This window comes from Haliotis cracherodii, unplaced genomic scaffold, assembly GCF_022045235.1.
Source record: "Haliotis cracherodii isolate W230 unplaced genomic scaffold, xgHalCrac1.p SCAF_3, whole genome shotgun sequence".
NCBI classification, from domain to species: Eukaryota; Metazoa; Mollusca; class Gastropoda; order Lepetellida; family Haliotidae; genus Haliotis; species Haliotis cracherodii.
This window is the reverse complement of record NW_027266286.1, coordinates 42,094,430-42,120,722: the sequence shown is the minus strand read 5'-3', so window position 1 is coordinate 42,120,722 and position 26,293 is coordinate 42,094,430. Positions and strand designations below refer to the sequence as shown.

The window sequence follows — 26,293 nt, the reverse complement described above, 5'->3', positions numbered from 1 at the left end:
GGAAGTGGCGTTTCAGTGATACTGTGAAAGTACATACAACTCCTCGTTCTACTGAAGCAAATCTAACACCACACCTACATGACAGCGCCATTCCTTATCATGTTTACGCATTTATAGAATGGCAGTGTCAGGGTCAGAGATAATTTCCATGAATTCTAACTATAAAACCTCTCGCTCCCCAGTACATCTTTTCAAATCTTCACGAGGCTGAGATCACATTACATTCCAGTGGCAATGGCATGGAGACTTGTCTATTTCCTTTTGAGCCTGATAATACGTGGTTTGAACAGTGACACGACGGTGACGATCTACCCTCAGTGGCTGGCACAGGGAGGTAGAGTTCGCTATGAGAGTGACAGGTGGAACAAGCATAACGGCCTGGAAAAGGAGTCCCTTATTGCAAATTGTCGGAGCATTCGGACTGACAGTGGGCGCTGGATGAACAGAGATCTAAATGATCGTCTCTTCCAAGATGTGAGATTTTCTTTCCAATTCGATTTTTATGTCCTTGTTCTTCATATATTAGACAGTGCTTTATGTCTTTATATCATTAGGATAAACACTTATTACTTGATGAGCTTGCACGTGGAGGTTCTGGGTTGGCGTACGTCTGCAACAACATAAGCTGATCGTAAGCTTAAGAGGGATCAGGCTCGGTGGCTTGGTGGAAAGCGTGTCATTGTACCACTGCAGTGTGGATTTTACCTCATAATATCAAGGACTACATTGTCTCGTCTATACTCGATCATTTACATGCTGGCGCCATATTTAGCTGAAGAATTGCTGAGTGCGGATTTAAACAGCAATAACCTCTAAAATAGTGTTTCGAGAAAAGGAATATCAAAATTAAATTTTCACTGATGAAGGGACAAGAAGAAGCCTCGGAGCGTTGTTACGAACAATTAAGAAGTTGTTATCCATAAAGTTCCATGTCTGACGACATTAATGGATCATAATTATAATTTCATTTATCAATTATACAGTGGCCAGAGGACACAAACCGTACTGGCTACCCTGACCCCAATTACTTGAAGAATATCACCAAACAGCAGGAACTGTTCTCCCTGTACCTCACTAACATCAACAGTGGTTATAAGAATGAAATGATCATGGTGGCCAAAGGTGAGAATGTTCTGAAAAAAACACCATCATGTTCTCGAAAAATAAATATATTTAAGACGGAAGAACTTAGGTGTATTCAGATTTGCATCACAAAAAGAGTTTAAACAAAATGTGAGAGACTAATTCGGGAACCTTTACTCGCGTTCGATAGACAGGTGAGTGCATGTTCGGCCATCGCGAGTGAAAACAAAGAACCACATGTACACTCCATAATCATTGTTGTTTGTATGTACAAATTATTATTGGAGATGTGCACAGATATTTGAGATGTATATTATTCAACTTTTGATCAGTTATGTCATTTTATTTTAAAATACCCTTGACGAATAATGAGAATCAGTTTTGTATATCACGGAAAAATTAAAAAAATCCCTGTCAAAAGTGGAGAAATGTATATTTAGAGGCGAGTACCTGAAAGCAAATTAGTGTTCATCTATTTCACCATACATGTTAAATAGATTGATTTTCCTTGAGAACAAAGACAACACATCAAACACCAATCAGCATATTCTCATCGAAAGCACATATATGTTTTTAATTTCATTTGTATGTCAGTTTCATGTTCCATCATATTATTGGTTTAAGCTCATAACTGGCCAAGTTGGATAAACCAGTCCGAACATGAGGGTCAATTCCCCAACAACATCGATGCTGCTGCAGAGTTCATAGTGCTGATGGTGCAAGGAGTATATGACTATACTAAAGGAGAGATCCCACCCTACTTCGAGCCCATAAATGAACCAGACGCTAAGCTTGACATCTGTAATTTTACGACTGTTGCCATCTTCCACAAATTAGTTGCGGAGAAACTCCATGCCAGATTTAACATCAAAGTGTCTGGGCCTACACTTGACGGCGAAACAGGGTCAGCAGATAGAAACGACTTTTCGTACTGGAAACAAGTGGCATATTTCATGGACGTCACATCAGACTATTTGGACGTGTTTTCTTTTCATTCGTACAATTCACTCATCGTGACAGGCAAATCTCACAATCTCACTGGAATGAATGAAGCACGTCTGGTAGCATTTGTCGACCTGGTTGAAAGTTATGCCTCTCAGAAAACAGGAAAGACCGTCCCCCTTGTTATCAGTGAATATGGCCGCGATATTGTGTTAGGAATTGACAAGTTTGCTCCATCAGGTATAGTAGACTTCTCAACAATATATCATTGCAATGCCCACCGATTCACTCAACTCAGTCTAAGGGAATACATTGACAGAGCAGTGGTGTTTCTATCAGCCAATGAAAAATATCCAGGACATGATAGTCTCAACTGGTCACTTTTCACTCTTCAAGGAAATGCTACACGCATTGTCGACGTCTTTGAATTTTGGTACAAGTTCTCGTCCGACTATTCCTTTATCAGAACAACCAGCCAATATGATGGACAGGAACGAACCGTGTCTCCCTTAGCAATGTCCAGTTCCCTGCATAACGAAACCGTCATTCTCTTACATAGCTATTCTCAAAAGTTGCAAACAGTCAAGCTTGACTTTAAGGACGAATGGATGAAACCAGCCAAGGGAGAAGCTACTTGCATCACCATCAAGGACGAATGGTATCCGATCATGACCTTCAACGAGCCCTTTAACATCCAGAAGACACAAGGAATGTTTGAACTTCCCCCTGAGGCAACATGTCACTTGACATTCACGACCCCCTCAGACCAACTACCCAGTGTCACTCTCAACGAAACCACATACTACGGGGCTGATATTCTTATACCAATCAAAGACAAAATCGCTTTGACTGACATTAATATACCAAATGATCAATACCACAGTGCAAGATTGAGAGTTTCAACCAGTTGGTCGATCAATGAAACAAACAATGTATCGTATGTTACCTTTAACCTCCACCCCCTGGATTCGTTCTATAAGTTGTATGATTCTGACAAGTTTAACAGCACCACCTATTGGGAAGTTTGGGAGTTTGCTGTCCCTACCTCCCTCTTTGTCACGGGGGCTAACCTGGTACAGTTCCACTTCTCTAACAACATGACAGCAGGATATGTTTCTTCAGTTGCGCTTGTCACAGCCAAGCTTGTCCCATCTGATTATGCGTCAGAATTATAATTTTGACACATTTCTCAATATTAATTGACATAATTAAACAAGTTGGCGTCATTTTGTCTCATGTCATTATTACTATATTTCAAAAAAATGTCATTAGACCAAGTTGTGAAATCTTTGCAGTATTGCGAGTGTTGCCCTGATCGTACACACTAAATGGTGCCAATATTTACCTGTTTGAACGTATGGTCATTTTTTCGACTGCAATTAATTCCTCTGAGATGATTTTGAACATATAATACTCGGCTTGACCAAAGCAACGTTATCTATTGGACATTGATCAACAAAGTAGGAATATCAATGGCACGGCTGTACAAACTACAAATATCTGCTCGGTATCGATTTTATGGGCTGACTGTAACACAGTACATATTTCCTAAATACCAGCGTTCCTCTTTCAGCTTTTTAACAGCTTTATTCCCAATTATTGATTCCTCGTTATGAAAAGAGACAGATACGTGTTGGCTATTTTTTTTAAGTATCCTTGCCTTTTAAAAAAGCGCGACGAAAAAAAGGCAATCTGACAACTGGTCCAGCAAGACACTAACCAGGATCAAGGACAAAAGAAACGCACGTGACCATCGTTCGATTTTATGTCAGACAAACATGATAAGAAAATATGATGAAAAAAAATATTGGCCAACGCATGGCATGGCAAGTCTGACATTGTATTGAAGCAGGTGTATTGAAGACACAGGTGATCTTGTGTTATACTCTATGGGAGTATAGGCACGTTTGTTTACTTGTTTCAACAGGTTATCGATATTTTATATTAGCGGGACACAATCGTGATTTTTGTAAATTCTAAGTTCTAAGACATCTCAGATCTTTGATGAACCCGAAGCGGGTTGTCTAACGCCATACGTATTCGAGGAAAACATCATAGCACTATAAACAGCAAATAGTCGACTATGTATTGTGGTTTCATATACATTTCCTTAGCCGACCTTGTATGGAGGTTTCTACTCTGTTACGTGAAAACACTTTTAATAACAAATAGTTACTAGAAATGTACAACTACGTGTATTAACGGTAAGGCTTTGTCAAGCGGTGTCTTTATTTGTTTGTTGTTTAATGCCACACTCAGCAAAATTCCAGCTATATGACGACGGCCTGTAAATTTTCGAGTCTGGTCTTAATAAGGAGCCACCATCAAGTTCTATGGATCATTACAATTTAAATTGTCTATATACTACCAACAACAAATAAGGGAACTTATAATTTGAAAGTAGCTATCGTTGATGTGTACATTTACAATACTGTGGCGAAGCATCTGATCGCAACATCAGGTTATCACAATGAAATTTCACATCATGCATGGACAGCACTTTATCGTCAGGCTGCAGTTATCGTCATTACACCTCCACTATCATTTCATTAGTTCCCTTATATTTGTCTGTAGTCTATTGTGCAGAACGCAGGAACGTTCTCCAGGAGAGTGACAGGTGGACCAATCGCAATGTTCAGGATGGTAAGGGGTTGCCCAACTTATCTTGTCACATAATTCTAATTCTAGTCCGCGTAGGTATTTTGCAATATCTGTTTATAAACTCATCTTTCACCATACAGTGATTTTGCACTAATGCATGATAGTGTTGGGATGAAAGTTTTGAGACCGATCTGCATTTAAGGAAAAGATACAAAGATTTATTGTTTAATTTAATGGCGATAGACAATCTTGGGTAGATGCCCCATGTATCTCAGACACGGGGAATATATATCTAAGACTTATATGACTTGTTGGTTTGTTGTGTAACGCTACTCTCACCAATATTCCAGCTGTATGTTGGCGGTCTGTAAACAATCGAGTCTGGACCAGACAATCCAGTGATTGACATCATGAGCATCGAACCACGCAAATGGGATTGCGGAGACATGCATCAACAAGGTCAGCGAGCCTGACCACCCGATCCCGTTAGTCACCTCTTACTACAAGCATGGTCGCTTTTTACAGCAAACCAGTTGCTGAGGAACTCCTTTCCAGATTAAACATCAAAGCGGCTGGCTGTACAATTATAGGCTATAACACAGAGGAAGAGAGGAACATTCTTTAAGCTCTGCACTATTAAGACGTGTTTTCCTCTCATCAATCGTACAAGTCACTTATTTTTTCGGGAACATCTCAACCTTTTACGAGTATAAATGAAGCACGGCTGCTAGTTTTTGTCGCCCTGAGTGACAATTGTGTCCATCGAAAGACGGGAAGGATTATGCCCCCTGTTATCAGTGAATATGGGAATGGGGGAGTAACACGAATTATCTCAACTGCTCTGTCTAGGATATTGCAACAATTTATCAGTCCCGTGACTGCTCAGGCTAGTCCTAGTATCCTCGTGCATGACACGGAGCATTGAAATTCTGATTGCTTTTCTGTGCTGATTCTTACCTTTTGGACATTGATAGGAAGTAACGAGGGTGTTTCCATTAGACAAGGAACATGTTGTCGGACAATTGTTAGCACTAAATAAAGACATCTTTGCATCCATTCTCTTAGATGATTATAGAAAGCAATACATCAAGTAGCTAAGGAACTGTAAGTAAAAGCAGTTATTTCAAATTGCTGCTATTATTTAATACAGATCTGGTTAATCGTGCTATACACCTAACTCAGTGTTAGTTTCGTTGTCGTTGATTTGTAATTGTTGCTGGTAATTCTATTCTTTGATACCGAGGACTCACCGAGTGTACTCATGTGTGTATATTCACCCAGAATCGTCACGCTGGTACAGTGCGTTATCACCTGATTGTAGTAACGGTGTGCTATTGTTGCAGGAGGAGCTACTAGATGTTCTTTCTCACTGCGGCAACTATTATATTATGTTAGGTGGAGATTTCAATGCACGCACAGGTACTGAGCCGGATTTTGTTAAAGATGATATTCTTGAATATTTAGAAAATGATAATTCTTCCGTGTATAGTTTTCTACTCGACCATTTTAACATGGTACGAGCGTCAGCAGATAATGTGTTTAACAACTTTGGAAAAAGTTTGATAAATTTATGCAGTATCTTAAATATACATATCATGAATGGAAGATGTGGGTCAGACTCAGAAGTTGGAGACTATACGTTTATTGGCCATCAAGGTGCTAGCGTCATAGATTACATAATCTGTTCATCTGGGTTGTTTGACGTATGCTGTAATTTCACCATTGTATCACGCACGGAATCCTGTCATCTTCCTGTCATGGCGAGCTTATATACTTCTGTGCAGACTAAACCCGTGCAAGCTCATGGTAATAAGAAGGCTTCCAAATTCGTTTGGGTCAATGATAAAGCTGACCAATTTATGTATAACTTGTTGAGCAGTGAATGCTACTCTTTATTAGAAAAGGCTGTTGACGAAGTGTTACACAATATAGACGAAAGTGTTAGATACATGTCAGAGGCCTTGTGCACGGCAGCAAGCGACATGAAAAGAGTGTGTACTTCTAACACATCTAGTCAACAGTGGTTTGACCGTGAATGTGAGCTACTCAAAAAGGAAAGATGTAAATATTTAAACAATTTTAGGAGAAAAAAGGATAATAACTCATTGTATGAGTATCATTATATTAGAAATAAATATAATAGTGTATGCAGAGAAAAGAAAACGAATTTTTTCAAAGAGAAACAGGAAAAACTTGAACGTTGTATGTGCGATTCTAAACAATTTTGGGACACTCTTAAAGGGCTAAACACTAATCGTTATACACAAAACAATATTCCAATTGATGATTGGTTTAACTATTTCAGGGATCTGTTTTCAACTTCTACAGAGAACGAGGAAAGATGTTTTGATATCGACGAATGGAATGTATTTGATAACTCTTTTTGTCAATTAACTTCAGATATTCTTGATTCACCTATAACAAGAAATGAAATTTCAGAAAGCATCGCAAACTTAAAAAGCAATAAAGCAGCTGGTGAAGATAATTTGATTCCTGAATTTTTTAAATATTCGTCCGATATTCTCCTCCCCTACCTTTTTAACGTTATGCTTGAAAAGACTTATTTTCCAGAACAGTGGACTCTGCAGGGGATAGTAATACCCTTGCACAAACAGGGATCAACTAATGTCACCAATAACTATAGGGGTATAACTCTTTTGAGTGTTTTCAGTAAGATTTTTACCAGTATTATACACAAACGTTTAGTATTTTGGACAGATTCCTTTAATAAGATAGATGAAGCACAAGCCGGTTTCAGGCATGGATACTCTACAATTGATAATGTATTTGTATTGCAGACACTTGTACAGAGATATTTAGCACGAAAAGGAGAAAAAATATATGCTATATTTGTTGATTTTGCTAAGGCGTTTGACTCAATTAACAGAAACATGTTGTGGTCCCTTTGCAAATCTCAAGGTATCAGTACTAAAATTGGTAAATTACTATGTTGTATATATCACAATGTGAAGGTCTGTGTTCGAAACAATAACACCTTATCTGATTCCTTCTACTGTAATATTGGGGTTAGACAAGGATGTATTCTAAGTCCATTCCTGTTTTCATTTTTCATAAATGAACTTTCGATACAAATATCTGAAAATTGTAACGAGGGTATCCAACTCCATCCAGAAACTATTAAACTTTTCCTACTCCTTTTTGCTGATGATATAGTTATGTTCTCGAGCACAGTACCTGGACTTCAAAAGTTAATAAATGAACTTGAGTATTATTGTAACAAATGGAAATTGAAGGTCAATATCGATAAGACATAGGTTGTAGTTTTCAAAAATGGAGGGAAATTATCAAAACGAGAAAAATGGCTATACAAAGGTGAAAAACTTGAGGTTGTAAGAAGTGACAAATATTTGGGGGTACATTTTAAAATCGACTTACTTGGTCACTGCATTGAAACAAAGCCGCACTACAAGCCAAAAAGATTTTAATTGGCATTTTACAAAACCTAAAACCTCTTGGAAATTTTAGCTTTGAAACATTCTCTAAGATTTTCGACACTAAGATCAGTCCTATTTTACTCTATGGTGCTGAAGTTTGGGGCCTAGAGAACTATGATACAATAGAGAAGGTACATCTATTTGCGTATACAAGATTTTTAGGAGTAAATTCCAACACTCCAAATGTTACAGTTTACGGGGAATGTTGGAGATACCCAAAGTATATATTCAGTTACATAAAAGTAATAAAATATTGGATAAAATTGCTTAAAATGCCAAATACCAGATTCCCAAAGAAATGCTATAACATGATGATTCTTTACGATAGCAGAGGTAAAAATAACTGGGCCTCGGGTGTCAAAAAGATACTCCAATCTTGCGGGTATGAGTACATTTGGAGAGAGCAACATGTAACAGTACCAGATCGTTTCATATATAATTTAAGACAAAGGCTAAAAGATATGTATTTTCAAAAGTGGTACTCTTCACTAAACTTACATAATAAGTTAAAGCATTACACCTGTTTTAAATCATTCATTCTGACCGAAAAATATCTTTTGGATATAAATGTTAAGAAATTCCGAACAGCACTATCCCGTTTCAGATGTGGTTCTCATGACCTTCTAATAGAAAAAGGTAGACATTTAGCGATACCAAGGGAAAACAGATTGTGTAAATATTGTACTTGCCAAGAGATAGAAGATGAATACCATTTTTTGCTAGTCTGTCCATTGTATGCAAATATCAGAAAAGAATACATACATAAATATTTTTATCTGAATCCTAGAATAGACAAATTTTATATCCTCATGTCATCCCGAAATGAAACAGTCACAAAATATCTTTCAATGTATATATATCATGCAATCCTCTGCATTATAGATGTGATATTTTGTTACGATATATGTAATTCCTATTGCACCCATATTGCTACTGTATGTATATATGTACTATAGGCCTATGGCCTTTTCAGTACTTGAAATAAAGATTGATTGATTGATACCGAGGACATTTTACCCTTCTTAAATACTTACTAATTGATAAGAGGTTTGATTACAAAGTCGCTCTTCCCTGTTTAATATACAATTATAACATGATATGAATTCTGGTTATTCGCTGAAATACCATGAGAGACATGTTAGGAAACAGTGCCAAGGCACCGCAGCTCACTCTTATGTGTAATCAATTGTTGTAAACAATACCAGATACTTATTAAAAGTTTCAGTCTGATTTGATCATGAGTGAGTGAGTGAGTTGGGTTTAACACCGCTTTTAACAATATTCCAGTTATCTGGAATTCGGGATTCGAACACACAATCATAGGTTTCTGGAGTGCCCAAGGGACGCAACTCGAAATCATCATGATATGTTCTGCATAAATACTGAAGAATGAGATTTCTCGCAGTCAGTTAATCAATCGAACAACAATCTATCATCTGTCTTCTTTAACCTCTTAATGTCCTCTTTAAGATGCGTGCGACTGGCAAGTTTTGACTGCGACACCAATTGGAATTTCGGAGATTTCGTGTTTCTACCCATTTGTAAGCCGTCACATATAACCTGGTTCTTGTACACTTCTCAAATTTCGGAACAGAGTGATACATTTCTGCAATCTGCAGTCTCCGTAGCTATGGCATTGCGATGACTTATGTGGAACAGTCGAATGTAGCGATCCTGTGCAGGTGTGGTATCCTTGGTCGGCCGGTTCTCGGTTGGTCTGCAGTTTAAGTGAACTGTGTGTATCCGTCACAAAGGCGGCACATGGTGCTGTGGGGAGAAATATTGGTACTGGTAGGGCTAGAGTGAGTGAGTGAGTGAGTTGGGTTTTACGGCGCTTTTCCAGTATTCCAGTTATATCACGGCGTGTCAGCTTAATGTGGGAGGAAAGCCCGAAGTGATGCAGGTTTCAGACGTTTACCACTTCGGTGAAACCTACGAGCACGGGTATGGTGCTGACAAACCTAGAAACATAATCGTGGCGAACCGGGATTCGAACCCACAATCATAGGTTTCTGTCGTGCCCAAGGGACGCAACTCTGCACAGCGAATCGCGGCACCTTAGACGACTGGGCCACCCGTGCCCCCATTATATTAGTTTTGTTTCTGCACTGTTTATATCGTCAAGTAATTGTTTTGAGAGCTGAATAATAAGCTATTTATGTTATTATCATACTATTATATACAAAGATTTAACGCTCCTACAATGATTAATGTTTGAATTTGAATCGTTTAGAATTTGTTTCGGAAATATAAAACATCTCACAATCAGTTTTTGGTGTTAACAAAAAGAATTCGCGTGCGTATTTTCATAAAACAAGCAGCTCGACAGATTCTAATTGTTGTTAATTCTATGGCACTTAAGTGTATCTGAATCGATGAAGTGACCTTTTAGTTCAGTGAACTGGATTGGTTCGGTCTCCACATAATCTTTTGAAGCGCACCGCTGAGTTAACCTCGAGACCTAGACGATCGACAAGCCTAAAAAAACGTAAACCTTGTTTTTATCATCATTGTCAAACATTTATAGAGCAGCTGTATTGAGGTCAACGATAACATATCACCAGTGAACCTAAAGCTATACAGCACTGTCACTCTCCTCTACACTAGTTATGCCCTTTGTCGGGAAATACTACATGTCAGGGAAAATGAAATTGAGACTGGTTCTTTTCATTTTGAGCCTGTCAACAGGCGTTGTATTTAGCAACACGACTGTGACGATCTACCCCCAGTGGCTGGCAAAGGGAGGTAATGTTCGCTATGAGCCGGATAGATGGAGCAAGCACAATGGTCTGGAACAGGAATTCCTGATTCCAAGTTGTCGGAGCATTCGGACTGACAGCGGACGCTGGATGAACAGAGATTTAAATGATAATCTCTTTCAAGATGTGAGACTTTCTTTCATATCCGATAATCTGTTAACGATGATCTCCCGTTTAAAACTAGAGACTGAATGAGATTTTTTTTCTCTTTGTAATTTGGATAGACAATAATTGCAAGATGGGCTCTGATCATGTCTGGTTATATTACAGGAACGTGTAATGTACTAATGTTGTTTGAATTACATTCTTCGAGAGTGATAATTAAAATGTGTATGCGTATATTGTTTGTGACAATGAAACAACTGAGACTCTTTGGAACATTTTTCGTACGATTAGATTATTGATATTAATAATGCCATACATGTCATTTCATTGAATAATCCCCGGCCTACCAAAGAAAGCTGACAGACTGCGCCTAAAGGCATATACATACAATACACAAGGAATCGGCAACAAAAAACGATGAGAACGAAACTAAGAAACAACAAAAAAAATCTGAGAGCACGCTGCCGAAAACATGCAAACGTCAGCACTGAAACACACAGACCGCAGCCTTCCACACAAAGCTTGCGCAGAACAAAACGGAAGCTGACAGCGAGTAAATGTACAACAAACAGCGCCAATATTATAGATATGTATTGTTGTATCGTTTTGTTGCTGTCTGTGAGTTTTCATTGGTAGGCCTGACTCCGTGACACGTAATCACAAATATAAAACATGGAGAAATATATGATTATTATACCTACCAATATTACTTGCAGTGGCCAGAGGACCCAAACCATAGTGGCTACCCTGACCCCAACTATCTCAAGAACGTCACCAAACAGCAGGAACTATTCTCCAAGTACCTTGCTAACATTAACAGTGGTTACAAGAACGAAATGATCATGGTGACAAGATGTAAGTGTATCCGGAAAGCACACAATTGGTAATACTTACTGGCAATAAAATCAAACTAACCCAGGTTTTAGAGGCATTCATACTGATGTACAACGAATGATAATTGGTGTTTACATTGACGAAAAGACCCGTGAAGATCTGGGGTAGAATAGGTGTTCAGCAACCAATGCTTGCCATAAAAGGCCCCTATGTTTGTCACAAGAGGCGACGAAAGGGAACGGATGGCCAGGCTCGCTGACTTGGTTGATGCATGTCGTCGTTTACCATTTGCATAGATCGATGCTCATGATGTCAATCACTGGATCGTCTGGTCTAGACTCGATTATTTACAGACCGCTGTCATGTAGCTGGAATATTGGTGAGTGCGGCTTTAAACAACTAACAAACAACAAACATTGATGAAAACCTGTATGGGGCTGTCAAACGAAAGATCATAACCCAAGAGAATCTATTAATTAAATCAATGACCACAGAATACTGGCGCGTGTAAGAAACATGACCCTGCAAAACGAATAGCAGAGCAATAAGCTCCTTGGTAAGCTGTGCCCAACTGCAATAAGCAGACATACCAAAACAACATGAAAATGCCAGTGATTGGTACTCAATGTAATTATACCAATAATATTAGATGTATATTTACATTTAAGATGAATTTATTGGGACTAAAAGCAATTTAATCACATAATTCACGATATTTATTGTAATTATTTGACTTATCTATTTTCGTAAATTTTAAGAACAGAGACACACTACATCTTAAAATGAGAACCATCTTTCTGAAATGTTTGTGCATATTTTTAAAAAAAAGTGAGCATCATTGTATCAGTATATCCATACGTTGTTTATTTATGTTTTTAGCTCATAACTGGCCAAACTGGATGAACCAGTCAGAACATGAAGGTCATTTCCCTAATAACGTCGATGCTGCTGCTGAGTTCATGATGTTGATGGTGCAAGGAGTGTACGACTACACCCAAGGTCAGATCCCGCCATACTTTGAGGTCATCAATGAGCCAGAGGCTGATTGGCAGATCTTGAATTTCAGCACCACTGTCGGCATTTACCACAAAGCAGTTGCCGAGAAACTCCATGCCAGATTTAACATCAAGGTGGCTGGCCCGACAATTACAGGATATAATACAGACATAGATAGGAACGACTTTTCGTTCTGGCCCAAACTAGTACAGTTTATGGACATTGCTTTAGACCATTTAGATGTATTTTCCTTTCATTCATACAACTCACTTGTTGTTTCGGGGAAATCTCACAGATTTACTGGTAATAATGAAGCACGTTTGGTAGCATTTGTCGACCTCATTGAAAGCTATGTCCATAGAAAGAAGGGGGAAATTATCCCCCTCATTATCAGTGAATATGGCCGCGGTGGAGTAAAAGGAATCAGCTCAACTGCTCCATCGGGTATAGTTGATTTTTCAACAATATACAACGCCAATGCACACCGATTCACCCAAATAGGCCTCAGAGAATACGTTGACCGAGGAGTGGTGTTTCTCTTGTCTAATGAACAATCCCCAGAACATGAAAGTCTTAACTGGTCACTTTTTACTCTTCAAGGAAAACCCACACGGATTGACGACGTCTTCGAATTTTGGTACAATTTCACATCAGAGTACTCCTTTATCAGAACCTCCAGTCAATCTAACGGGCAGGAACGAACTGTGTCGCCGCTGGCAATGTCCAGTCCCTTGAATAATGAAACGGTCATTCTCCTACACAGTTATTCTCAACAGTCACAGACCGTCAAGCTAGTTTTTCAAGATGACTGGATCACACCAACCACCGGAGAAGCTACATGCATCACAATCGAGGACAACTGGAATCCAATTATCACCTTCAACAGACCCTTTGACATCGGGAAGACCCAAGGAATGGTTGAACTTCCTCCAGAAGCTACATGTCGCTTCACATTCAAGACCCACTCAGGCCAACTACCTAAAGTCACTCTCAATGAAACTACATACTACGGAACTGATGTCATTATACCTATCAAGGACAGCATCGCTGTTACAAGCATATCTCTACCGGTTGTCGAGATTCACAGCGCAATTGTGCGAGTTTCGACCAGCTGGCCCACTACTGAAACAAATGATCTGAAATCTGTTACCCTCAACAGCCAAACTCTAGATTCTTTCTTCAAGTTGTATGACTCAGACAGGCAGAACAGTGACATCCATACGTACATGGATGTTTGGGAGTTTGTCGTCCCTTCCACCTTGTTGAACACCACTTCTATCACGGTCCAGGTTAACTTCTCCAACAAGGAATCGAAAGGATATGTGACTTCGGTAGCCCTTGTCACAGCCAAGCTTGTCCCATCTGACATTAAATAATAACACAAAAACACATAATTTTAATTTGATTAAATATAATGTGTGATGACGTTTTTTGTATTTTTGTTTTGTTTCTAAAGTACACAGTTGCAGGTGTATTTAAACTTGTGACCTATTAACCTCTTGTGTGACGACTATTATTTTTCAGTGCTGATACCTATCTTTTAGGTGAGGTGAAATTTGGTTTAACGTCGCGTTCAAGATTATTGCACTTATATAGCGACGTGCATGCACGTGTGTGTGTATGGCTGCTTGTACTAGTCCGGACTGATGCCGATTTATAGTGCTAGCACACTGAGTTACAATGTACTATGCCGCAGTTTAACATGAATACCCAACTCAGACACAGTATACTGACTCCGAGACGACCAGTCCTTGTTTTAGCCCTTTAATGCCGAGCGCCAGACAGGTTAACAACAAGTACCATCTTTTAACGTCTTTTGGTATGACGCGGCTGGGGATCGAACCCTTGACCTTCCTCTCTCCGGACAGACACTCTACCACTATACCACGGAGGCGGTCCTATCTTTTAGAGTTAGAACCAGATACTGATCGTGAGCAGTTTGACACGTCTCACATGACAGATAATGAACACATGATGCCTTCGTAACATATACGGCTATAGTTAGTTCTAAAGTAGAACATGGGACGATAACTTTAATTTTGCACCTATTTTCTCCTAGCACATTGTTAATGATGACGTGATGATGCTTGCAATTATCATAGCTAGATAAAAACTCCGAGATAAACGAAGTGGTACATCAATTTATGATGAACATATATCAGCTAGAGAACTGTAATTATATTCAATGGTTTCAAATTATTGTTATTTATTTGAAATAGGTCTGATAAATCGTACTACACAAAATACTTATTAATAATTTTGATTCCCCAGTGGCTGAACGTTAAATCCCATTTCACCTAACCTTACCGCCAGTGATGGTTTTGTCATTTATGTCAGAAGTTTCTGAATAATGATAGCATTTCATTTTAAGTTCAAATGAATATATATTTATGTATTTATATACATCGCAAAGAAAAATGAAGAACGAAGTGTGGTTTATTTCATGATAAAACATTGCTCTATCGTGACGTCATATCTGGAGATTTGAATATTCCCTCACAACTTGATGACGTCATATATCGAACGACGTTGTTTTTGAGAGGAAAGTGTCTAGTAAGTTAATCCCCATAGATGCAGCTGGGATACGCAGATAATCTCAGTGGCCGACCGATCGCATCGAAAAGTGGGGGAGATATAACAATCGGTATTAGAAGACAAGGTGCAGAAAGAACATTTGGAAATATCTGGAATAATATACCACACTTAACCTATATGTTCGTAAAAAGGACTTGTCCGACATTTCCGAAGGTTCGATTCTATTCAGAGAGTCATCCTTATAACAATTTGGGTACATAATTTTAAAGTTTGTACATTTTATCAACATAATTAAGTAATGGTGATATCTCATATAAGAAACAAACGATGACTCGGATTTGTTTCTCGTACAATGAAACACTGCAGGGAGAATAAACCATGAGGTAAAATAAACATTCATGTTTTACACGTAGATATTGGCAAAGCATCCATCAAAGGATGGGTAACAACAAAGTAGTTCTTTCCCGTTTAGTCTACAATAACACTGAAAAACCATGGGAGAAACATGTCATGAGAAATTGTAAAGTAGTGCCAAGGCAATACCGCCCACTTTGGTGTGTAGTCAGTTTCACACAATCACAACCACTTACTAAAAGTCACATTTGACAATCACTTATTGTCTGCATAAAAACTGAAGACCTAGAATTTCCATTAGTGAGTCCACAAATCTGACAAACATCTGTCACCTTTAACTCCCAACCTCTGGATGCCAGCTTTTAGCTGTGCGACTCCCGCATGTTTGGTGACGTAACGCATTGACAGTTTGGATGTTTATTGTTCCTACCTATTTGTTAGCAGCCACATACACATGTATAAGCGGGACCGTGTTTACTTCTCCAGCGTCGAGACAGAGGGAAAAGTTTCATGAAATTAAATATCATAAGTATGAAGCATAATATCCCCGATTGACATCAATATGATTGATACAAAAACGAAAGATCTTTCGAGAACGTGTATTTATTTCACATGTGTACACATGTAACTTAACCAAAGGTACATATACGTTTGGCCAGTGTGTATGTGAGGTAAAACTCTCAGCAACAAATTACTCACACACACACTGAAGCAATTTGAAAATATTAGGAACGGCAGGCTTAATATTTTCGTTGTGCTTCTTGCGGAGTGATTATGGGGACTTGATTCTTTTCCTTCTGTCCCCCATACCGCCGCTATTTGCTGTAAGTCACTGATCGGACATTCACGATATGAGTGAAGTTGATTTTCGCCAATTACGAAAATCTAGCTTTATAACAATTCGTGCCTCCTAGTCATATAATACACAACATATGATGAATAGACATATGTTATTTCGATTCTAGTATTACATGTTTTGTTTCACTGATGGTCTTAACATACTTTAAACGTTATCATTATCACGTGTATCCACTGGACGAATCAGTTGATTAAAGGGTATGAAACCGCATTTTCTTTTCATCAAATAAAATCCGACAGGAGTAAAATATAATTTTGGCGCAAACTAAAGATTAAGAAAACGGAAGTGCACAAGATTTTGGTAGTCATGTTGACGCCTTTTCTGCCCTTGGTATTGAATTCAAAAGCATGATCATAGTCTCACTCACTCACAACGTTTTTTATGTTTGTTGTAAGAGGCGACTAAAGGGATCGAGCGGTCAGGCTCGCTGACTTGGTTGATGCATGTCATCGTATCCCAAATGCGTGGATCGATGCTCACGATGTCAATCACTGAATTGTCTGGTCCAGACTCCATTATTTTCAGACCGCCGTCATATACATGTAGCTGGAAAATTGCTGAGTGCGGCATTAAACAAAAAACAAACAAACAAACAAACATTTCTTATTGTTGTCATGGAAGAGCATGGGTGTGTCTTCCCGACAAAGTGGTATAATGTTGCACATGAAGCACTATAAGCGCACCTGCTAGAAACAAGGAGTTCGACTACAGTTCTAACATGGAGGGTTTGGCGTCAGATTGACATCCGCTGACTTTCTAAAATGTTTTCAAATTGATTCCAACTGTTTCGATTTTGAATCTGCAGTATTTTGTGTACGTTGAGTACTATCTCTAAGCAAGGAGGTGGTACATGTGACTGCGTGCGTCCTTATCTGTTTTTCCAATGAATATTATTTATAATTACAAACGTATAATCATTTGATAAAAGAAAAAAATAGTTCACCCTCCTTCTCTTTAAACTGTAACTTCAGTACAGACAAATAGTTTTAAGGTTGAGAGGTAAGGTAAGCCTAACGGCCAATTCGTGACCTAGAAAATAGACAGGCTTGGAGTCATGTGATCATGACACCATTGGGAAACCGCTGATGTCACCATAACGATAAGGAATAATTATGAAAAGACATATTTTGGCGACACAGATAGTGAGCCCAGCCTTGTACAAAGTAAGTGCATTGAGACCAAGGTGAATTCGGGTAATCTTTTTACGCGAAACACGCATGTTATTACCTTCTCTATATATGTCAGATTGCCAAGGACGTTTGTTGTTTAACGCCGCGCTCAGCAGTATTCCAGCTGTATGACGGTGGTTGTCAAGGACGTACATGTATATCAATGATACGAGGGTCTGCGGGCAAAGTGACTGAAAGACAAGCACTTGGTATCATAGAATAACAGAGTAGTGGTTGGCATGTCTACCAGAACAGCTATTTTCTATACATGTGGGTTTCTATATATACAGCCTGAAATCGTCCACCAATATGCACTCTTAAGAAAGGTAAAGTATCATGAACTTTACACGTTAATGCCAAGTATAAGATCAAAGATAACTGTTGACGACAGTCATCCTGTGCCCTGTGCAAGAACGTTTATGTCTGGAAAACTTAACTTAACTTAACACCAAAACACATCCTATAGTTTGTATGTCTCACACGTGCGTTGGGTGTCATTCCTTATTTTCACATTTCCAGGGAAGATTGATTAATCTGTGTTAAACATTATTCCTGGCGGTGGATCGGTTACATTTTGGTTTGGCATCACGAACCCAACTCCATATTGTCCTAGGAAGGGTCACTGGACAGAACTATCGGCACAGCATACTGACATGCTTTGTTGTCCCGTTTGCAAGGTGTGTGGCTCGCCCTGCACAAATCGTGAATGCTCACCTCCAGCAGCACATCCACAGAATGTCATTGTCAGCAATGAGCCCAGAACAGTACATTTCTCCACCTTGCACGTGCCCATCTAACCCTCTGTTGGCACCAAAGCAGACGGGCTGCCAGATGACGTGGGGTCAATACATGACGTCGAACAGGTCTTCGTGCAAAAAGGTCCAGCCTCCCTCAGTCTGTTGCGTACCGTTTGTTCTGATATTCTGCGTATCCCAGGGATCTGTGTGGTTGTAGACGTGGCTGTGGTAGTGCGGTCTCGGAGGTGTCGCAATCGGATGTATCGATCTTGTGCTTGGGTTGTCACCCTTGATCTTCCTGACCTTGGTCTGTCGTCAACTCTGTTGGTGTTATTGTATCGGGTCCACAGTGCGGAGATTGTCTGTCTTGATACGCCAAAGTGCCTGGCCACTTCTTGCTGAGTTGCTCCAGCTTGTAATCTCCCAATGGCGTTGTTCCGTTGAGCTGCATTCAGTCTTGGCATTCTGTGACCGCCTCTACTGCCGTTATAAGGACTGTATGATTAGCCGTTGATGTGGATTTTTATACCCATTCAGCAGTGGGGCTTGCATGCCTAAATGCAGGATCCTGTGCTGCACGTTTTTTACAGGCGGTTGCGTTTGGATGAAGCTGTAAAATTGACCCCCAAACGCTACGTTTATGTGCTTTGCATGTGTTTTCGCGAATTATAGACACATCATCTTTCTGTTCGACTTATTTGGTTCTCATTTAATGTAATTATTTTAGATATTTGGCAAAAAGTGGTTTTACATCTATGTCAAGTTTCTTTTTTAGAAGAGTATATATATATATATATATATATATATATATATATATATATATATATATATATATATATATATATATATCACAACAATTTGTGTTTAGGTATTTTATCAAATGAAATGACAACTAACATCCAAAAGTTTTGGTTACTGTTATCTTGACTCATGTTTTCATTTGACATGGATCACATTTATGTTAGACAAATCATTATGACCCTCAGATTGTAAATCACTTCAATCCTTTCTTGCCAAATTGAATTTGTATGGTGAGTGAGTGAGTTGGGTTTAACGCCGCTTTTAACATCATTCGAGTTATATCACGGCGTGTCAGTTTAATGTGGGAGGAAAGCCCGAAGTGATGCAGGTCTCAGACGTTTACTACTTCGGTAAAACCCACGAGCACGGGTATGGTGCTAACAAACCTGGAAACATAATCGGGTCGAACCGGGATTCGAACCCACAATCAAAGGTTTCTGGCGTGCCCAAGGGACGCAACTCTGCACGGCGAATCGCGGCGCATTAGATGACTGGGCCACCACAAGGATTTCTTTCCTGAAATATTTCAAATTTCACAGGGTATGGATACATTTATTGAAGTATTTTGTTCTCAATCCGCCATCGGTTCTAAATAAATTCCAGGCACTAATACTCATCGGCTCCGGTAAATCTGAAAACAGATCATGTTTATCTTCTAAATGCTTACCCAATGATTGAGTTAATTTTTTTACGATTCCTTGATAATCTACAAATGAATTTTGTCTGCGAATAAAAAGTGGTATAGTTAGTTAAACTCAACCGAAGCTCTTCCTGATATACAAATTCATTTTTTGTTTTTATTTGTTTTGTGAAAATCCCATCGTGCCGGCTAAATGAACAGACCATTCCCCAGGTTTACAGAACATTTTAGACACTGATGAACACACAACACATGGCACGAGCATGTCTCCACAACCATATGTACATTATACTCGCACTCCCCTGGAAGTCAAAGAAAGTTAATGTTCTGGTTTCTGTGTGGAAGTGAAGAAATGTATGGCAAAAACATCAATGCATATATTTTACAGATGTGTACACGTTATGTTCTTCTCTGTGAAATTCAGGACTAAGGACAGAAGAGGAATTTTAATATATTGGAAAGAAATGAAGTGAAATTTTTATAATACTTATTGGGTTTGTCTGTAACATTGAACACACTCTTCGGAAACAGTACAGAAGGGAAGTTTGAAGGTTAAGAGATAGGTCATGGTTACTGCTACAAACTGACCTCGACGATATACTGGTCATGAATCACGTGATCATAACGACCTTGATAATATTCTGATATATTAAATGTCGAACAACATAAAGATAAGAAATTATGATAAAATGACGGTAAACAGCTGTTGATGAGAGTGTGGGCCAAGCCTTGAAAGAAGTAGGTGTATTATATCTGATGCCTAAGTGAATCTGAGTAATCCTTTATGTGAGTATAAACAGTGTTGCCTCGTGTGTGAAAGATGCATGTCAGATTGTCAAGGATTAATGTCAAAGAAAAGTGTTTGTTTGTTTGTTTGTAATATCCCAGGTATATGTCGACAGGCTTTCAATAATCGAGTTTTGACCAAAGCAGCGACCCACGCCATCAACCAAATCACCGAGCCTCTCCGGATCCATGAAGTCACCTCGAACGATAAGCATACATGTGTACAATGCTGGGGGTCAATCCTATCCCGGAACATACAGCTTTAATGGTTTAACTGCTATGACAAAATGAGTGAAATGTAATTGAGTGGTTGGCATGTCTAGAAAGACCCCAAACTACAATACTTTCATATACTTGTTTTGTGTATGAAGCTGCTCGTACGTATGTGCAACTGGATGAATATCTGAGATAAGCGGTACCCCTATAACCTATTCATTAATTCATTCATTTTACAGAAAATGAAATGGACACTGGTCTTTCTCACCTTTTGCGTGACAATAGGGGGTGTATACTGTGACACGACGGTGACGGTCTACCCTCAGTGGCTGGCACAGGGACGTAGTGTGCGCTATGAGAGTGACAGGTGGAACAAGCACAATGGCCTGGATAAAGAGTCCCTTATTCCAAGTTGTCGAAGCATTCGGACTGACAGTGGGCGCTGGATAAACAGAGATCTAAATGATCGTCTCTTCCAAGATGTGAGACTGGGATACAAATACAAATACGAGGAAGAGAACTTATGTTTTACATAGCGCTTATTGTTGTAACTGCATGACAGACAACCTTAAACTGCGTCATATTAATATCCACTGATTTCATTTCGTCGATGTTTTCGTTCTTCAAAAGAAACTCACCCTATTATTTAAAACAGCTTTTAAATTAATTTTCACAAGGATTGTGCAGGGACAATACAAATCAAATATATTATATTAATAGATATGAGTACAGAAATTCCAGTTCAACATTTTTCAATTGGGTTATTTCATGGAAAAGGCGAAATTGGTTGTTTCTTTTATTCTTACCATATCACTTGCAGTGGCCACAGGACCCAAACCGTAGCGGCTACCCTGACCCCAACTACTTGAAGAACGTTACCAAACAGCAGGAACTGTTCTCGGTATACCTTGCAAACATTAACAGTGGCTATGAAAATGACATGGTCATGATGTTGTCAGGTATGAATGTTCACAATTGCATACATTCTCTTACAGAATGGTAATTGATAAATAAGACAACACTTTATTCTTTAATATACTAGTATTCACATTCACCCATTTGTCTACACAAACTAACAGAAGCATTTGTCATATCTACATTTGTACTCAGACCAGTCAACGGTTTCCTTCTTCGATATTTCACGCCATATCATGTTTTGGCCATTGTACTTCATACAAGTTCAAATTTCTGTGTTTCAAATCAATTGAGCTCGAGACAAAAGGGAATTGGCGGCATCCGGGTTAAAATAGTGGAACATACAGTAAGAGTGAAACGGTCGGGGTATCGACATAGTCTAATACCAGACAAGAGGGTTCGGCTTCTGTATACGTTTGTAACTTGTCCATATTAAAAATGTCCATATGCCACCAGAATAAGTGTCCACACATTCAATTTTTCATGATTTATCGGAAAGACGGAGGCTTTATGTTAGATGTTTTGGTTGTCAGAAATGCATAATGAAATCTGAATGTAGGACAGAAACAAATGTCGTGTCTTAAATCGTTGATATGGTTGTGAATATTCTAAATACACATGAGACATTCAAATACGATATAATTTACAATTACTACATTAGGTGAATACACATCATAAACAATATCAACGTGGATACAGCATATATGACGTGAAGAATTATTGCTTTTGTACTCTTTTATTTGGTAATTGTATTTTATCTTTGAGAAGTCTTTAGGATAGTAAAACCAAAAGTGTTTTCACTTCTAATGCTCGAAGACCGCCTCCATGGTAAAGCGTCTGCCCAGAGAGCGGAAGGTCAGGGCTTCGTTCCCCGGCCACATCATGCCAATAGACGTACAAATATGGTACTTGTTGTTACAGGTTCTTTTGTACGGCATTAAGGGCTAACACTAGGACTGGTCGGTCCAGTATACTGTGTCTCAGTATTATTATACATGTTAAACTGCGGCATGTTATCTCAGTGGCCTATCATATAAAATCGGCAGCCACACACACATTTAAACACACGTGCATGCACGTACAATAATCTTGAAAGCGACGTTAAGCCCCATTTCACCTCACCTAATTCTCATAATAACTTACAAATATGAGTAAGAAGAATTTTGACGTGACCATGAGCTTGATCATGATATTTCAAATGATAAGCCGCCTGTCTTTACATAAACATTTCAATTCAAATCTCACTGCATATTCTCATAGCTATTACAACATTTTGTTGCTGTCATTCCTCATTTGTTTACCCATGCGAGTTGTTTGTTTCAGCTCATAATTGGCCGAATTGGATGAACCGGTCTCAACATGAAGGTCAATTCCCCAACAACATAGATGCCGCTGCTGAATTCGTGATGTTGATGGTGCAAGGAATCTATGATTTCACCAAAGGTCAGATTCCTCCATACTTCGAGACCATCAATGAACCGGATGCTCAATGGAAGATAATGAACTTCACGACTGTCTCCATCTTCCATAAATTAGTAGCGGAGAAACTACATGCCAGATTTAATATCAACGTGGCTGGCCCTACACTCACAGGGTATTCTGGAGCGGCGGACAGAAACGACTTTTCGTTTTGGAGCCAAGTGGCACAGTTCATGGACACAACTTTAGAATATTTAGACGTGTTTTCCTTTCATTCGTACAACTCACTTATTGTTTCAGGAAAATCTCACCGATTTGCTGGTATGAATGAAGCGCGACTGGTAGCATTTGTCGACCTTGTTGAAAACTATGCCTATCTGAAGACAGGAAAAATTACCCCCATTATTATCAGTGAATATGGTCGCGGTGGAGTGACAGGAATTAGCTCAACAGCTCCATCGGGCATTGTGGACTTTGCAACAATATACCACTCCAATGCCCACAGATTCACTCAACTTGGTCTCAGAGAATACATTGACAGGACAGTTGTCTTTCTCTTAGCTAATGAAAAATACCCAGGACATGACAGTCTCAACTGGTCACTTTTCACTCTTCAAGGAAACGCCACACATATCGCCGTTGTCTACAAGTTTTGGTATAATTTTACGTCACAGTACGCCTTCATCAGAACCACGAGTCAGTATGATGGAGAGGAACGAACGGTTTCGCCATTAGCAATGTCCAGTTCCTTGTATAATGAAACCGTCATTCTCTTACACAGCTATTCTCAGAAGTCACAGAATGTTAAGTTAGTTTTTCAAGACGACTGGATCAAACCAACCACTGGAGAAGCTACCTGCATCACCATCAAGGACGACTGGTACCCAGTCATCACCTTCAATGAACCCTTCGACATGAGCAAGACCCAAGGAATGGTTGTACTTCCCCCTGAGGCAACATGTCATTTCACATTCAAGACCCCTTCAAACACACTGCCTTCGGTCACTCTCAACGAAACCACATATTACGGAGCTGATTCACTAATACCAATCAAGGGCAATATCAAGACAGTTATATCTCTACCAAATGGCCAATATCACAGTGCAAGACTGAGAGTTTCAACCAGTTGGCCGATCAATGTAACAAACAGTGTTTTATATATTACCTTCAATCTCCACCGCCTGAACTCTTTCTATAAGCTGTATGATTCTGACAAGTTTGACAGTCCAACCTATTGGGAAGTTTGGGAGTTTGATGTCCCTACCTCCCTATTTGTCACCGGGGCTAACCAGGTACAAGTCCACTTCTCTAACAACATGACGGCGGGATATGTTTCTTCACTTGCCCTTGTCACAGCCAAACTTGTCCCATTTGATGTGAAGTCCTGATGATATGAATCATTCCGACACATTCCTTAATTGTAATGACACCATAAAACAATTTGTTACAATAAACCTGGCTTAAGTACTTCTTGTCTCCACGTATGTATTTTATAATGATTGTGATCTATAATGCACATACTGATGTATATTAAAAACAAAGCCACTGATATTAATCAACACAGTGAAAACTGGTACAATATCCAGTGAATTGTCTGTACAAACAACAAAAGGGTATAAAGAAACGTAGGAGTTTTGTTCTGCATTCTATGTGTGTTTGATGTTTAACGCCGCACTAAGCAATGTTTTAGCTATAATTGATGGCGGCATGTACGAAAAAAACTGCGACAGACAAACCAATGATTAATATTGTGAGCAATCGGACAAGAATGACACGCAGTCAAGAAGTCACCGAGTCTGACCACCTGATCCATGTTGTCACCTCAGATGATAAAACATTTTACTTGGGACCTGTTTAAACCTGGAATCCTAACAGTTTGATCGAAATACACGCCAGCGACGTGTGAATATATGCAATAAATTCCTAATTCGCACTTATTCCTGCTCGTTAATCGCCCTATTAGAACAACCAAACCTTGTCAACCACATGCCAAATTTGCCAGCGCGTGGTCATACGCTCCAATACTTATAATAACATTGACTATCCCATGGCTTTAATAAGTATATCGTCCTATAATTCAGATAAGCTGAAAGGATCCATATGTTGTTGTTAGTGAATTGTTATGTATGAGTGTTTAAACTACACAGTGCAGGAATAATGAAAAGAAAACAATTTCGCAAATTTGGATTAAATAATCTTATTTGGTGTTAACATTGTACAAATGCTTTCTCTGATTTGGATAGTTATGAAAATCTTCTATTTTTGTACTTTCATGAAGGAAATACTGCACTCAGAAATATAACCTTCAAATATAACATACATGGAAAAATCCTGGCCAGGACAAACACAGCTTGTGATCTGTTTTAATGCCAGCAAATATAATATAAGAATATTTTTTGAAAAGTTGGCCAACTCACAGCTTGTGCGTGGGACAGCCTGGTAAGAAACGGGTATATTGCTGTATTGGCGAACAGTTGAAGTATTTAATGTAACGATTCGAGTGATCGTTTATCTGTTAATTGATTGAATTTCGAGCTTGGCGCGTAATCATTGACATGATTAGTCCGAAGAGTTGAGCGACATCTTTCCTTTCAGAGCGTTTAACTGACGTTTTGTAAATGACATTTTAAAGTGTTTGCAATTCACACTTTTACACACGAAATATATATTAATTGTAAAGGTATACGTATTCATATGTATGTCGTAGTATTTGTAGTATATGCAAATATGTAGACAGAGAGACTGGCTGACGATATGAGAAATGGGAAGGTCTCGACTTTCCCCATGCAGCATTGTGAAGTTATGATTTTGAAAGCAACACAAGTGATCAGAAGGATAGATATGAGAGGGGAATTATCAAGAAACAGGTACTGTCAAATTGTGGTTAACTACGTTCAAACAAAAATAGGATGGACATTATTGAAATCCATTTTGGGATTTGTAATATGGTTTTCAAAAGGGTATATGGTATGGATGGAAGGCGGCTGTTTATTGCTAGTACTTAGGATAAGTAGAAGCGACATGTAGATATTACGGTACCAAGAGTATATTTGAAATATTTGAAACATATATATGTCCATGTGCTGC

At 38.9% G+C, this 26,293-nt stretch overlaps 3 protein-coding genes across 3 annotated transcripts; all 3 read left to right on the top strand.

The window, feature by feature from the left end:
* Positions 1-151: 151 nt before the first annotated feature.
* On the top strand, positions 152-3,230 carry LOC139474439 (beta-porphyranase A-like). Its single transcript, XM_071257459.1, has 3 exons — positions 152-474; positions 984-1,122; positions 1,708-3,230. Exons 1-3 carry the CDS (start codon positions 235-237, stop codon positions 3,198-3,200), a joined length of 1,872 nt encoding a protein of 623 aa, XP_071113560.1. The 5' UTR covers positions 152-234; the 3' UTR covers positions 3,201-3,230.
* Positions 3,231-10,690: 7,460 nt separating this feature from the next.
* LOC139475071 (beta-porphyranase A-like) lies at positions 10,691-14,151 on the top strand. Its single transcript, XM_071258301.1, has 3 exons — positions 10,691-10,966; positions 11,662-11,800; positions 12,659-14,151. The coding sequence occupies exons 1-3, from the start codon at positions 10,691-10,693 to the stop codon at positions 14,149-14,151; spliced, it is 1,908 nt and encodes a 635-aa protein (XP_071114402.1).
* A 6,430-nt stretch (positions 14,152-20,581) lies between these two features.
* LOC139475059 (beta-porphyranase A-like) lies at positions 20,582-24,605 on the top strand. Its single transcript, XM_071258289.1, has 4 exons — positions 20,582-20,656; positions 21,112-21,354; positions 21,693-21,831; positions 23,111-24,605. Exons 2-4 carry the CDS (start codon positions 21,115-21,117, stop codon positions 24,592-24,594), a joined length of 1,863 nt encoding a protein of 620 aa, XP_071114390.1. The 5' UTR covers positions 20,582-20,656; positions 21,112-21,114; the 3' UTR covers positions 24,595-24,605.
* Positions 24,606-26,293: the final 1,688 nt, after the last annotated feature.